This window comes from Centropristis striata, chromosome 1 (genome assembly GCF_030273125.1).
Source record: "Centropristis striata isolate RG_2023a ecotype Rhode Island chromosome 1, C.striata_1.0, whole genome shotgun sequence".
NCBI lineage: Eukaryota > Metazoa > Chordata > Actinopteri > Perciformes > Serranidae > Centropristis > Centropristis striata.
Window position 1 is genome coordinate 10,841,384 of NC_081517.1, and position 14,871 is coordinate 10,856,254.

At 46.3% G+C, this 14,871-nt stretch overlaps 1 protein-coding gene across 2 annotated transcripts in view; it reads right to left on the reverse strand.

Moving 5' to 3' along the window:
- Positions 1-14,871, reverse strand: part of LOC131969055 (echinoderm microtubule-associated protein-like 6) — a 32,586-nt gene that overhangs the window by 7,175 nt on the left and 10,540 nt on the right. Inside the window, exons 18-32 of one of the 2 annotated variants that reach the window (XM_059330182.1) lie at positions 13,284-13,486; positions 12,760-12,871; positions 11,050-11,177; positions 10,824-10,965; positions 10,568-10,720; positions 7,272-7,403; positions 7,105-7,193; positions 6,529-6,696; positions 6,123-6,324; positions 5,794-5,920; positions 5,186-5,264; positions 4,977-5,106; positions 4,800-4,898; positions 3,449-3,469; positions 348-521 (exon numbers count right to left, since the gene is read on the reverse strand). In XM_059330182.1, the coding sequence (XP_059186165.1) occupies positions 348-521; positions 3,449-3,469; positions 4,800-4,898; positions 4,977-5,106; positions 5,186-5,264; positions 5,794-5,920; positions 6,123-6,324; positions 6,529-6,696; positions 7,105-7,193; positions 7,272-7,403; positions 10,568-10,720; positions 10,824-10,965; positions 11,050-11,177; positions 12,760-12,871; positions 13,284-13,486 (1,959 nt within the window). The remainder of the gene's footprint in view (positions 1-347; positions 522-3,448; positions 3,470-4,799; positions 4,899-4,976; positions 5,107-5,185; positions 5,265-5,793; positions 5,921-6,122; positions 6,325-6,528; positions 6,697-7,104; positions 7,194-7,271; positions 7,404-10,567; positions 10,721-10,823; positions 10,966-11,049; positions 11,178-12,759; positions 12,872-13,283; positions 13,487-14,871) is intronic. The other variant, XM_059330191.1, reaches the window with a different exon arrangement.

The following is a 14,871-nucleotide window of genomic DNA, read 5'->3' on the forward strand; positions in this document are numbered from 1 at the left end:
TTATTCCTGCTGTCAGTTGGACATGAGAAGTTTTAATGGATTCTCTGCTGATGCTTGAATTTTGACAGATCAATATTTACTATAAATGGGTAAGATGTTTGAGGGGGCAGGGCTGATTTAATGATGAAAGAAGTTTTTTACACCAGCTGAATGAGCTGCTTGTGACTTTTACTTTAGTTAATAGCTGCTTCCTCCTGCTGACGGAGTGTTTACAGACGTTAGCTGAGAGACGAGTGTTTACAGTTTAAACCTCTGCCCTGATTATTATTATTATTACTATTATAGTTATTATCATCTTGCCCCCTGTCCTGCTCATCCCCAGAGGAAGTGGTTCTGCGGTCCCGTACCTTCCTGCCACCTCCACACGGTGATGGTGTGTTCGGGCTCCACGCCCACCGACAGCAGCAGCTTCCCCGTGGCGCTGAAGTTGACGTAGCCGACACCTTTAGCATGGGAGCATCGCAGGATGGACAGCGTCTGCTTGGTCATGGCGTCCCACACGTGGATGGATGGAGCCAGGCCTGTGAGAGGAACCACAGAGCTCAGGAACCGCAGAACCCAGGACCTCAGGATCCTGCAAACTGACCTGAGGACCTGGGGCAGAACCTAAGAACCGTAATACCAATGGCCCAAAGAACATCCCTGCAGATGTTCAGAGTCTTCCTGGTTCTTTGGTTGGATCCTTGGAACAAGGACTCAAAGACCAGCAGGACCAAGAAGCCGCAAAGGGTCGATGCTAGATCCCAACCACCAACGCTGGTGAGCTGGTCTGGTTTCACTGGAGGAGTGAGACGCTTCGGTGGTTGGGATCTAGAATCTGGAAGCAACACGCAAAACTTGAAGGAACCAAAAGGCCAAAAAAACACTACTTACTATAAAACTTGAATTTATTTGACTATATCGACTCTAAAGACTGTTCAAAGATCGGGCAAGTAAAAAATAAATGCGATGATTAACTTGACGATTTCTGAAAGCAACGTTACTGAAGCCATCAGTCCGACTCAGCAGCCTGAACCTGAAACATGACCGATGCCGCAGAGTTTAAGACCTAATGACGTTAAATCTGCAGAGAGGGAATCATCTGTCTGATTGGCTCCCAGCTGCGGGTTCTCTTAATAAATCTGGCGCTGAATGTCTTCTATGATAATTATTCATGTCATTAGTTTCATTGTTGCTGTCAGTCTTCTCATAGCTGTCTATGAGGCCTTGGATTGAGTCAATTGACCAATTCAGAGCCTGTTTCTGACAGGGCTAACGGACTAACGGCTAATGGGCTAACATCTCTGGTTCCTCAAGCCTTCTATCATTTATGAAACTGAAACTGAACGCCACACGGACCAGGCGGTGAGAGCAGGAACCACTCCACTGGAACATTACAACCTGAGGTAACGAGCAGAGAAGGACCTGAGGAACCAGAGGAACCTGGGGAACCCAAAGAACCGGAGGAACCGGAGGAACTGAAGGAGCCTAAGGAACCTGAGGAACAGGATCAACCGAGGCCTGAGGAACCTGAAAAACCTGAGGAACCTGGGAAACCCAAAGAACCAATGGAACCTGAAGAACCCGAGGAACAGGATAAAACGGAGGAACCTGAGAAACCTGAAGAACCAGAGGAACCTGAGGAACCCGAGGAACCCGAGGAACCAAAGGAACAGGATTAACTGGAGGAACCTGAGGATGAGGTTAAACCGAAGGAACTTCAGGAACCGGAGGACCTGATGGAACCGGAGGAACCTGAGGAACCGGAGGATCCAGAGGAACCCGAGGATCCAGAGGAACCCGAGGAACCAAAGGTAAAGGAACCTGGGAAACCTGAGGAACCAGGGGAATCCAAGGAACCAGAAAATAAAACGGAGGAACCAGAGGAACCAGAGGAACCGGAGGAATCAGAGGAACCGGAGGACTGGGGGGTTCAGTTAGTAAGGGGACGAGGAGCCACAGGACAGAAACATGAAAACACAGAATCATGAAATCAAGGGCTTGATGTAACAAGGAACCGGACTACTTCAGAACCACAGAGTCATGAAACACCAGAATTAAGGCAAGGATGAACTGAGGAGTGACAAAAAGAGAAATGGAACCAAAGGAAGTGAGGAGGTGCTGAAGTTCAGGAGACATGCTGGGAACACAGCAAACCGGCTCAGTTTCTCACTGAGTTCACATCTACAGCAGACACTATTAACCCCTTCAGCCATGATCACACAGGAACCTTCCCTCCAAACCACAAGAAGGAAAGTTCAGAAGAATCACAAACCTGCTGAAGGAAATGATCAACACAACAGCTGCAACTGAAAACTTCCTGTCTGCACTGTTATTATTTCCACTCAAACACACAACAGCAGCTTCATGTCTTCTTATATCCAGGATAAGTTTAAGGTCTCCTGTTCTCTGCAGGGAGTCGAATACTGATCTGCTTTAACCCTCTGAACACCAACAGAATCTCTACCACAGCTCCCATATACTCCTATGAGAGTCTCTACCACAGCTCCCATAGACTCCTATGTGAGTCTTTAGCACAGCTCCCATAGACTCCTATGAGAGTCTCTACCACAGCTTCCATAGACTCTTATGAGAGTCTCTACCACAGCTCCCATAGACTCCTATGAGAGTCTCAGGACATGGTAAGGTTCTGGAGGGGTTTAACGGGGGCGGTCTGTCCGGTACCGACGGGTTCAGAGAGTTCAAAATGTCTGCATACAAGTTTAACAAAACCTCAGTGGCTTCTCCCTAATGTCTCGTCATCTGTCAACACTTTATTGACCACTGCTTTTGAGTATACCATAACAAATTGAGTTTATTTGATCTGGTGATGTCCGGTGTGATCATGGCAGTGAAGGGTTACTAAACCGGATCATGCTGACATTCACACCACAGATCCAGCTCAGCTGCTACAAACTGACAGACACAGGGACAGCCCCGCCCGGCTGACCCAGCTGGCTCACATGCTGATACGAGGCTCCGCTCCGAGTCCGGCTGGATCCCCTACTGACCAGGACCCGTCTGAAAACACTGCTCACCTGTTTCCATCCACACTAAAGTCTTCAGACAGGAAAACACTTTCAGTCTGTTTTCAACTGTTTGTGTCACAGTCTGAACTGAGATTTCAGATTGGTTTCAGCTTCATATACAGCCCTGAACTCAGCTGTTGACTGAGTCAGACAGTCCGACTTTTCACCGCCACCGTCTGGAACATTCAATATAAACAGAGAGAGGCTTTTCTTTTGATTGTTCCGTATCTGAAACAGACAGGAAGTGTGAATGGATCTACTGAGACGTGTTTTCTTCAGAGTCCACATGAGCACAGACAGACACGAGAACCAGACCTGAACCAGATCCTGATACTCACCAGACACGTCCGCCTCTACACAGCGACAGCGAACAACAGTGAAACATGAGCGTCAGCATGGAGACAGACAGAATGATGTGATGGTGATGAGCTCAGACTCACCTGGCAGCTCAGTGACGTCACCTGGTGGTGACATGAGGAAGCCGTGGAAAAGGAAAGAGTGTGATGGGCAGAAAGCAGTCGTCATGCATGAGAAACAATCAATAAAACTGTCTGATCAACACTCACACCATCCTCATAATATCTCATTCAAATATTAGAATGTTAGCATGTTAAATGTCTGAGTGCAGTTCAGACACAAAGAAAATAAGGGTACAGACCCCAACAGACCGCCGGACTCCCCAGACCCCCCAGAGCCCACCCCTTGTATATAAAAGGGACAAGAAACAACTACAAACAGTGTGGCTTTGTGTTTTTGTCTCATTTTGACCTTTGTCACCTTAAAACCTTTGTGGTTGTTTTGTTTCTCTTTGCTGTTGTTTTGTGTTCCTGTGGTTGTTTTGTGTCTCTCTGTGGTTGTTTTGAGTCTCTCTGTGGTTGTGTTGTGTCTCACTGTGTTAGTTTTGTGTGTCTCTGTGGTTGTTTTGTGTCTCTGCGATTGTTTTGAGTCTCTTTGTGGTTGCTTTGTTTCTGTCTGTGGTTGTTTTTGGGTCTTTTAATGATTGTTTTGTGTCTCTGTTGTTTTATGTCTCTCTGTGATTGTTTTGAGTCTCTTAATGGTTATTTTGTGTCATTCTGTGGTAGTTTTGAGTTTCAATGTGGTTGTTTTGTGCGTCTCTGTGGTTGTTTTGAGTCTGTGGTTGTTGTGTGTCTTGCTGTGGTTGTTTTGGGTGTCTTTGTGGTTGTTTTGTGTCTCTGTGGTTGTTTTGAGTCTCTTTGAGGTTGCTTTGTGTCTCGCTGTGGTAGTTTTGTGTGTCTCTGTGGTTGTTTTGAGTCTCTTTGTGGTTGCTTTGTCTCTCTGTGGTTGTTTTGAGTCTCTCTGTGGTTATTTTGTGTCTCGCTGTGGTAGTTTTGTGTGTCTCTGTGGTTGCTTTGTGTCTCTCTGTGGTTGTTTTGTGTCTCTCTGTGGCTGTTTTGTGTCTCTTTGTGGTTGATCTGTGCCTCTCTTTGGTTGCTTAGTGTCTCTCTGAGGTTGTTTTGCATCTCTGTGTTTGTTTTGAGTCTATGTGGTTGTTTTGAGTCTCTTAGTGGTTGTTCTCAGTCTGTGGTTGTTTTGTGTCACTTTGTGGTTGTTTTATGTCTTTTGTGGTTGTTCTGAGTCTCTGTGGTTGTTTATCTCTCTCTGTGTTGTCTCTTTGAGGTCAGGGGGTCTGTGCCTGTGTAATAATCATGGTACAGAAAGCCTCAGACTGAAGTCTCTGTGCAGCTGGAATGATTCTGACGTTGGAGTTAAAGAAGCGAACAGAAACAGTCTGATGTCAGCTGGAGCGTCTGTCTGAGCGGCGGGACTCACCGATCTGTCCCGTGGCAATGATGTTTTGGTATTTCGGATGCTGGTTAACAGTCAGACACAGGATGTCGTCAGTGTGTTCCAGGTAGAAGCTCTGGGTTCCTGTCGGGACAGGAAGCAGGACGTGTGACAAACATCGGACACATTAGAAAGGCAGACATTCAGTGAGCGCCGACTGACCAGACGACAGGTTCTGGATGACCACTGCGGCAGCGGTGTGGAATATGATGTCGGCGCCGTCGTTGAGGTAATGCAGGTTGTTGCGGCAATCGAAGCCTCTGTAGCCGAACACGTGCTCCAACACCAGCTCCTGAAACCAGACCAGACCGTTAAAGTGATGTCACAGGTCATAGGTCACAGCCCACCGCCACCGCCAGGCACCAACCCACCTCCACCACCTTCTTCTTCTTTGTCATGTTGTTCTTCAGCAGCTTGTCAGGCAGCGGCGCTGCCCGGCTTACCGGAGGCCTGAACAGGAAACAGGAAGCAGGGTCAGAGACTGAAACACTGAGAGTGTGTATGAGAGTGTGTGTGTATATATATATGTGTGTGTGTGTGTGTGTGTGTGTGTGTGTGTGTGTGTGTGTCTGTGCGTGTGTGAGTGAGTGCATGCATGTGTGTGTGAGAGTGTGTGTGTGTGTATATATCTGAGTGTGTGTGAGTGTGTGTGTCTGTGTGTGTGAGTGTGTGTGTGTCTGTGTCTGTGTGTGTGTGTGTGTGTCTGTGTGTGCTTGTGTGTGTGAGTGTGTGTGAGTATATATCTATGTGTGTGTGAGCGTGTGGGTGTGTGTGTGAAAGTGTGAGTCTGTGTGTGTATATTTTTGTGTGTGTGTGAGAGTGTCTGTGTAAGTATGTGTGCGAGTGTGTGAGTGTGTGTGTTTGTTTGAGAGTGTGTGTGAGTATATATCTGTGTGTGAGTGTGTGTGAGTGTATATATATGTGTGTGTGTGTGTGTGTGTGTGTGTGTGTGTGTGTGTGTGTGAGAGTGTGTGTGTACCTCTCTTCCACAGGAAGCTCTTTGTGCTGTAGGTGTGGTCTGGTTCCCGTCATGTTCCGGATGCTGGCTGAGTAGATCTTGGTGACGTAGTCCACCAGCTTCTCCCGCGCCACGTCGCTGTCATACCCTGAAACACAACCAGTCCATCACAAACACCTGGAACATCTAGAACACCTTGAACACCTGGAACACCTGGAACACCTGGCGCTGGCGGAGTTTGGACCAAAGATCAAAATCTGAAAGCTTTGTGACTTAAAATACAAAGTAAAAGTCTCAGCATGTCCCTGAGCTGAGAACTTCAGAGTAAAAGCTCAGCGTGAGTTTCTGACCTCCGTCCTCCTCCGTGTCGTCGTCAGACTCCTCGCTGTCCACGGCTTTGCTCTCCTTGTGACCTGGCGGCTCTCTGGTCCAGATCATCAGCGCCGTGTCGGCCCCGCCCACTGACAGCAGCACGGCGTCGTCGTTGGACCAGCGGACATTTGTCACGTTGGTGCTGTGCCCCACGTACTTCTTAAACTTGGCGAACTGGCCCTGAGGTCAGAAAACCTTCTGATTAATCACACCGGTGAGGAAGCGAGACAAGCATTGATGGTTTGGCCTTTTTTTAGTCATTGTGGTTGTTTTGCATCAAGCTTAGATAGCGTGTTGGCAACAGGTATTTTTATGAACTGTTAGTCCGGCGAACTCGACAGAGAAACACAGAAGATTAAAGATTAATCAGTTTCCGTCCCTCACCCTTGACGGAAAGCTGAACAGTTTGAGGAAGCCGAAGTCGTCTCCGGTGGCGAGCAGCTTGTGGTCCTTGGTGAGCGAGGCGGCGTTAACGAAGCTGAGTGTCGGCCAGATTCCCTCACAGGTCGGACCGAGGACGGACGTCCAGCCGGCCCAGTCCAGCTTCTCAAACTGAAACACACATCAGGTCATCTCAGACACACCCAACTGACTCGTCACACGTCCTGACTGACTTGTCCTGACTGTCTCATCTTGACTCGTCCTGACTGACTCGTCACAGCTCCTGACTGATTCGTCACAGGTCCTGACTGACTTGTCACACCTCTTGACTGACTCGTCCTGACTGACTTGTCACACGTCCTGACTCGTCACAGGTCCCGACTGACTCGTCCTGACTCGTCACAGGTTCTGACTGACTCGTCCTGACTCGTCACCGGTCCTGACTGACTCGTCATAGCTCCTGACTGACTTGTCCTGACTGACTCGTCACATGTTCTGACTGACTCACCCTGACTCGTCATTCCTCCTGACTGACTTGTCACATGTACTGACTTGTCCTAACTGACTCGTCACACTGACCTCGGCCACGCTGATGTTCTGTTTGCGTCCTCGCGGCGCCTCGAAGAACAGCTGCTCTTTGGCTCCGGTGTTCACCTGCAGCAGTTTACCTGCAGACCAACAAACTCATCAGTTTCTATGTTAGCTGCTAACAGTTAGCATGTTAGCATTAGCACAGGTGTGCTCACCTCTGGCGTCCCAGTCCAGGTGTGTGATGTAGCTGCCGGCTCCTTTGCAGATGCCAACCCTCTTGCTGGTCAGGACGTTGTAGATGTCCACGAAGGAGTCGTGGGACGCCACGGCGAGGTACTTCCCAGCGTCTGAAACACACACCGAGACAAGAAACACCTATAAATGGTGTAGGCCTGTATCTCTGAATCACTGAGCTTTGTGGTTGTTTTGTGTCTCTCTGAAGTTGTTTTGTGTCTCTCTGTGGTTGTTTTGTGTCTCTCTGTGGTTGTTTTGTGTCTCTCTGAGGTTGTTTTGTTTCTGTCTGTGGTTGTTTTGTGTCTCTTTAGGGTTGTTTTGTGTCTCTCGGTGGTTGTTTTGTGTTTGTTATGTGTTTCTCACTGGTGGTTTTGAGTCTCTGTGGTTGTTTTGTGTCTCTTTGAGGTTGTTTTTGTCTCTTTGAGGTTGTTTTGTGTCTCTATGGTTGTTATGGGTCTCTTTGAGGTTGGTTTGTGTATCTCTGTGGTTGTTTTGTGTCTGTGTCTCTCTGAAGTTGTGTCAATGTCACATGTGTCAAACTGATCCAGGAAAGGGCCAAGTGGGTGCAAGTTTTCATTCCAACCAAGCAGGAGCACACATGACTCCACTCATCTAATCAGGTTGGAACAAAAACCTGCAGCCACTCGGCCCTTTCCTGGATCAGTTTACCACATGTGCTGTAGGACACATGTGTCAAACTGATCCAGGAAAGGGCCGAGTGGTTGCAGGTTTTTGTTCCAACCTAGCAAGAGCACACCTGATATGACAAATCAAACGAGTGAAGACAGCCCAGGTGATTAGATGAGTGGAGTCATGTGTGCTCCTGCTTGGTTGGAATGAAAACTTGCACCCACTTGGCCCTTTCCTGGATCAGTTTGACACCCCTGCTCTATGTGGTTGTTTTGTGTGTTTTTGAGGTTGTTTTGTGTCTATTTGTCGGTTGTTTTGTGTCTCTGTGTGTTTTGTCTCTTTGAGGTTGTTTTGAGTCTCTGTGGTTGTTTTGTGTCTCTCTGTGGTTGTTTTGTGTCTCTGTGGTTGTTTTGAGTCTCTGTGGTTGTTTTGTGTCTCTATGTGGTTGTTTTGTGTGTCTTTGAGGTTGTTTTGAGTCTCTGTGGTTGTTCTATTTCATTCTTACTGGGGATTTCCACCGGGCGCGTTACAGCAGCAGCACGTCTCCACAGCGTTTTTGCTGCGTCTTCTGCCCGGCGTCTATTCACACCCCTGGTGACCCCTGGATGACCCGGGAACATCTATAAGTTCCTGTGTCACCAGAGGATCTGTTCCTTCTATCTCCTCACGATTGCGGATTGTATGATTGCAGGTCATACACATATTCTAATAATCTATAATTGGCTCGTTGCTGGTAGCTTCGTAACCCAAGGGTTGGTGCTTCAGACGTTATCCGTCCACCAGAGGCTGCGTCTTGCTGTTTCGGAATGTCAACAGCTGCATGCTGTAGCCGGCGGCGATGCCGCAGTGCCGGCTTGCATGTCTGCTTACTGTCACACTCGGCTAGGTGTGGTGAGTGCTGCATGTTTGATCATTGCTCTGCCGACGGGTGTTTTCGCCTAGTTGTGGGTGTGCGTGTGGAAGTAAGTCCGTGCGATCATAGCCTGTTTGCTAACCTTCGGGTAGCACGGTTGCTAGCACTACTCTCACCGCTGTGTGCGGTTGTCTCTCGCACCGTGGCTTTGAGGCTCTCGCTTTAGCCCGGTTGCGTATTTATTAATTTCTGAACCTTGTCTAGTGTGTTCGACAGACCGCTTTGTGTTACACTTTTGCTACACAGTGCCAGTTGTACAGCAGCTGTGTGCTGTTCTCTCTCGCACCATGGCTTTGGTGCTCTCCCCTAAACCTGGTTGCATATTTATTCATTTCTGAACCTTGTCTTGTGCTTTCGCCAGACAGCTTGGCCTTATATTTTTGCTGTACAGTGCCGACTGTACGGCAGCTGTGAGCACCTGTTAGCTCCTGTTGAGCCTCCTATCGCTGCACTCATTGTCTCCCCAGATGAAGCACTGAGGACAGATGCCTGGTGCCCCCGACCCCAGTGCCGGGCTACAGATGATCTCTTGAATAGGAGTTATAACATTGCCGCTCGTATGGGCCGCATTGGCCGAATCAGTCCTTCCTACCTTAGCAGTTATCCCCCTGACATGTAAACCAATCAGTAGAGCTGGCTGCTTTCAGTCCCCCAAGCTCACCAGTTGTGCCCGGTGCGGGCACTTAAGGCAAATATGGAGAAGACCACCAACCTACGCAGGACAGACAACCTCTTTATATGTCATGGAGGCTGCAGGAAGGGGGCTGCTCTGTCCAAACAGAGACTCTCACACTTATAGCGCACAGAGGCTTCCTGTACCCGGGAAGGTTAAATGCCATTCTGCAAGGAATGTGACTGCATCATGGGCTGCGTTGAAGGGGGTTCCTCGTCAAGACATCTGTGCTGCTGCTACCCGGTCTTTGTTGTGCACATTTGCTCGATTCTACAGAGTAAATGTTGCTGCTCCTCATCCTGGGGTGACGGCTGTCCTGTCGAAGGCTTCAAGCCCCTAGTTGATCAATATCCTCATGACCTTTTTGGTATTAGTCATCCAGTGTTTAAAGCACCGCCTCTGGCGGTCAGTAAGAATGAAGTAGAATGAGAGTTACGTATGTAACTATGGTTCTATGAATTCTGGATGACTGCCAGAGTTCTCTGTCACTCGGATCTTTCAGTTTCGCGAGAAGATCCAGTTGGAACAGATCCTCTGGTGACATTGGAACTTATAGATGTTCCCGGGTCATCCAGGGGTCACAGGTGACTTTGTTGGTAACTACTTGACCTGCGCATGCGCGAGATGGAATATCCAGTGCTTAAAGCACCGCCTCTGGCGGTCCTCCAGAATTCATAGAACCGTAGTTACATACATAACTCTTGTTTTGTTTCTCTCTTTGGTTGTTTTGTGTCTCTATGAGGTTGTTCTGTGTCTCTATGAGTTTTTTTTGTGTTTATTTTGTGTCTCTCTGTGGTTGTTTTGAGTCTCTTTGTGGTTGTTTTGAGTCTCTCTGTAGTTTTTTGTCTCTTTGTGGTTGTTTTGAGTCTCTGTAGTTTTTTGTCTCTTTGAGGTTGTTTTGAATGTCTGTGGTTGTTTTGTGTCTCTCTCTGATTGTTATGAGTCTCTTTTAGGTTATTTTGAATCTCAGTGGTTGTTGTGTCTCTTCATGGTTGTTCTGTGTCTCTTTGTGGTTGTTTTGTGACACATGGCTGTCACACCTGTGCGGTGCGTTCAGGTACCTTGGGAGAAGCGGATGTCTGAGATGAGCTCCCGTCGGTGGTGGAAGGTCACCATGTCCTCCAGCGTGTCTGCGTTCACCACCAGGAAGCTGCCGTCGTTCAGACCGACCGCCAGCCCCTTACCGTCTGGAGAGAAGGCACAGCAGCGCCCACCTGAGGTCATAGGTCACAAGTCACACAGGTCACAAGTCACACAGGTCACAAGTCACACAGGTCACACAGAACACAGGTCAAAGGTCACTCAGGTGTTTCTGACCTTTCTTCAGCTTGCGGACAGCGACCATGCGGTGATTAGCCGACAGCTCCCAGATCCTCAGAGTTTTGTCGTCGCTGACGGTGGCACAGACAGGAAGTAGAGGGTGAGCCGCCAAACCCCACACCTCCCCCTCCATATGACCCTACACACACACACACAGGTTGTTCAGGCTGACGGTGGATCTCGCTGACAGTCTTTGTACAGATACGAGTGGTGAAGGTCAGACCTGGACCAGCAGGGTCATCGGGCCGCTCTTATCAATCTCCAGGATTTCTCCGTTCTTGGTTCCCAGCAGGATGTGACCGTGACCCAGAGTGATGGCCCTGATGGATGGGTTGTCCTCCAGCAGCAGACCTGAGATGGACAGAGACAGGACGTCAGGAGAACAGGACCCTGAGACCAGAACCCTGAAACCAAGAACCCTGAGACCAGAGCCCAGAGACCAGGACCCTGAGACCAGAACCCTGAGACCAGAACCCTGAGACTAGGACCCTGAGACTAGGACCCTGAGACCAAGACGCTGAGACCAGGACCCTGAGAACAAGACCCTGAGACCAGGACCCTGAGACCAAGACCCTGAGTCCTGAACCCTGAGACCAGAACCTTGAGTCTGAGACCATGAGAACAGGGGCCTGAGACCAGCACCCTGAGTCAAGGACCCTGAGACAAATAAACGTTAATTTAAATCAATTTTATTGTTTGAGTTTCGTTTCTTGCTTTTGTGTTTGTTTATTTACTATTTTTGTTATTAATTACATGATTTATTTTATTTTCAGGTTGTTTTCTTTTGGTTTTGTGTAATTCATGAAAATTTGGCTCGTCTGAAGTGACTTTAACAGTAAATTAAAGTTCCTGGAAAACATTGTGTTTTTTTTGTTTTTGTTTTTAAAAAATATAACACATCTACGGATTGGAACGATGCTTGTTTGAAAGTGCAAAAACAGACAATAAACACAAGGTTTAAATTACTTCAGTATAAGTGGTTAATGAGAATGTACATAACTCCTGTCAAGCTCCATCATATGTCTGCTAATACTCCAGATGTCTGTACTAAATGTTTGAATGAGAAAGGTACTTTACTCCACTATCTATGGGAATGTCCAAAGATTCAAAACTTTTGGAAGAATGTTATACATTTTTTGTCAAAGATGTTTAATACCACGATTCCTTTAAATGTTAAACTTTGCTTGGGGCGTCCCGGTGGCTCACACTGGTAGAGCGCTTGCCATGTAGGCTGAGGCCTTGCTGCGGCGGAGCTGGGTTCGAATCCGGCCTGAGCTCCCTTTGCCGCATGTCTTTCCCTCTGTCACCCCCTTTCACTCTGTCACTGTCAATAAAGCATAAAAATGCCTAAAAAATAATCTGTAAAAAAAGAAAATGTTAAACTTTGCGTGCTTGAAATATATCCAAAGGACTTCACACAAACACGGAAACAGACTAAACTTTGAACTAAGACTTTGGACTACTTCAAGCCAGGAGAGCTATTGCATTATGTTGGAACAGCATGGACGCTCCATCATTGAGAATGTGGATGAGGGAGCTTTTGGACTGCATTGGACTGGAAAGACTAACTTACATTGTTATGGGCAAACAGAAAGACTTTGTTCAGCTTTGGGAACCGTACATGATTATCATGAAAGCTGGAATAGTAGGCTTTACCTGAGAGGCGACTGTGAACAATGTAGGGGAACAGTTTTATTTTTATTTTATGTTAATCCTGTCTAAGTCGTGTGTGTGTGTGTGCGTGTGTGTGTGTGTATGTGTGTTTATGCAATATAAGTATTTCCAGTCCCAAACTGTTACGTTGTTATTGAATGTTTCATTGATGGGACATTGTATTATGAGAAAAAGACAATAAATATATTGGGGGGAAAAAAATATAACACATCTTCATGAAGAGAATAAAAAGAGCAGAGGGATGGACTGAGACGGAGACCTTTAGAGGACGGGGACAGAGCAGCTCTCTTGATGGCGTACGTCTTCAGACACCTCTCAAACATGTCGTCCCAAAGCTCCACAATGCCGTCCTTCCCCCCCGTAACAAAGCCCTGAACGCACCACGAGACACAGAGGACAGGGGACAGAGGACACAAGACAGGGGAGAGAGGACAGGGTACAGAGGACAAGGGACAGAGAGATCAGGACTGAACGTCTGCAGCAGTCACAGTGATTATTAACATTTAAATATTATTCTCATTATGTGACAACTTTGGTTTCGTTTTATTTTCACCATAACATCTTTTTCTTGTACCATTACAAAATTATTTTAATTTTGAAGACTGCTTTATTAACTATTATTACTCTTGTAAAAGATAAAATAACGTATTTCATTAAATATGTTTTTTTTTAATTATTACAATTATAATTAAATCTTTCTGGATACATTGCTAAAATTAGAACTTAATATCATATATTTATTAATAATAATATTCCAGGTGATCAAGGAATTCCAGGCGGTACCTTGTCCAGAGAGCACATGGCAAACACGGGGCCGTCGTGGGCTTTGATGGTCTTGATGAGCGTCGTGTCTCTCCAGATGTAAACGTCTCCGTTGGTCGCGCCGGAGAAGACAAGGTCCTCCGATCGGCCGTAACACGCCGACATCATCGTCTCCTGCTTCCCCAGGTTCCCGAAAATCCCCCGTTTAAAGGTGAGCCCGCCGCCTGCAGGAGGAGAGAGAGTCAGGGGTGTTCTAGTGACAGAAAGGCAGTGGCAGAAGAAGTATTCAGATCCCTTATTCAAGTATATGTACTAATGCCACACTGCAGAATCACTGCACTACAAGTAAAAGTCCTGCATCCAAAACTTACTGAAGTAAAAGTACAAAAGTATCAGCATCAAAATGTACTTAAAGTAGAGAAAGTAAAAGTACTCGTTATACAGAATGGACCAACTCCCATTATTTCTATATATTCCAAAAAATATATAATTGGATTATTACTAGTGATGCATTTTTGTAAGCAATATTTGAATTTTCTCAAGGTAGGATTCATTTTAACAAATTATACTTTGATGTGATTTAATTTATAAACATGCTTAATCATTTTAAATGTATCATGTTTTTATGTTAAATCTTGACCTGAAAAGCTGTCAGCTAGACAGAGTAAAAAGTACAATATTTTCCTCAAAATGTAGTAAAGTAGAAGTATAAAGTTACATAAAATGGAAATACTCAATACTCAAGTACCTCATAATTTGGCTAAGTACAGTACTTGAGTAAATGTACTTAGTTACTTTCCACCACTGCAGAAAGGTTCATGGTACATTGCGCTGAAGCTGTTTTATGGGACCTCTGTCTCTACATACTACGGTTGTGTTTTAACACCAGTTATCCTCAACCATGACTCAGCACTTTTAGATGACTGCCTACATTTACATCAGTTTCTCTCCATTTCTGACTGGTGTTTTGCTCTGAAGCTGTTGATGGGACCTCTGTCTCTACATACTACTATTCTGCTTTATCACAGTTCTTCTCAACTATGCTTCAGCACTTTTCCTACTACTTCAACTTGATATAATCCCTTGAAGCCACCATTGCAGTGACGTGTCAGCTTTTTGATAAACTCTTTGTATAGATTATTGGTATTATTAAACTTTTCTTTACATTCATATGAATTACACACAATCTGACTTTTCACACTTCTCCTACTTCTGACACATTCAGCCAGCACGGCAGCGTAGCATCCAGCAATCACACACTGCAAAATGTCCATCGCTATCTGTACGCAGACTCTCACACTGATTGTTTTTTGTTTACAAGTGTCTTATTGGGCTGGTCCCTTCATATCTATGTGTTTACATGTCCACAAACAAATGTAGCTATGGTTTGCATTCTAGGGGTGTGTTACAGATGTTGGTACCCAGAGCTAGAACTGAGTTAGGGAAAAAAGCCTTTAAATATGCTGCGCCTTCTGCCTGGAACAGGCATGGGAGAATTCAAAGGAATCCTGAAGGACAGAGAAGATAGTTCTCTTGGTCAATGCAATTGTTTGTACAACTGTTTACTGATAACTTTATTTATTTCATTTTTAACTGTACTCATTTCAAT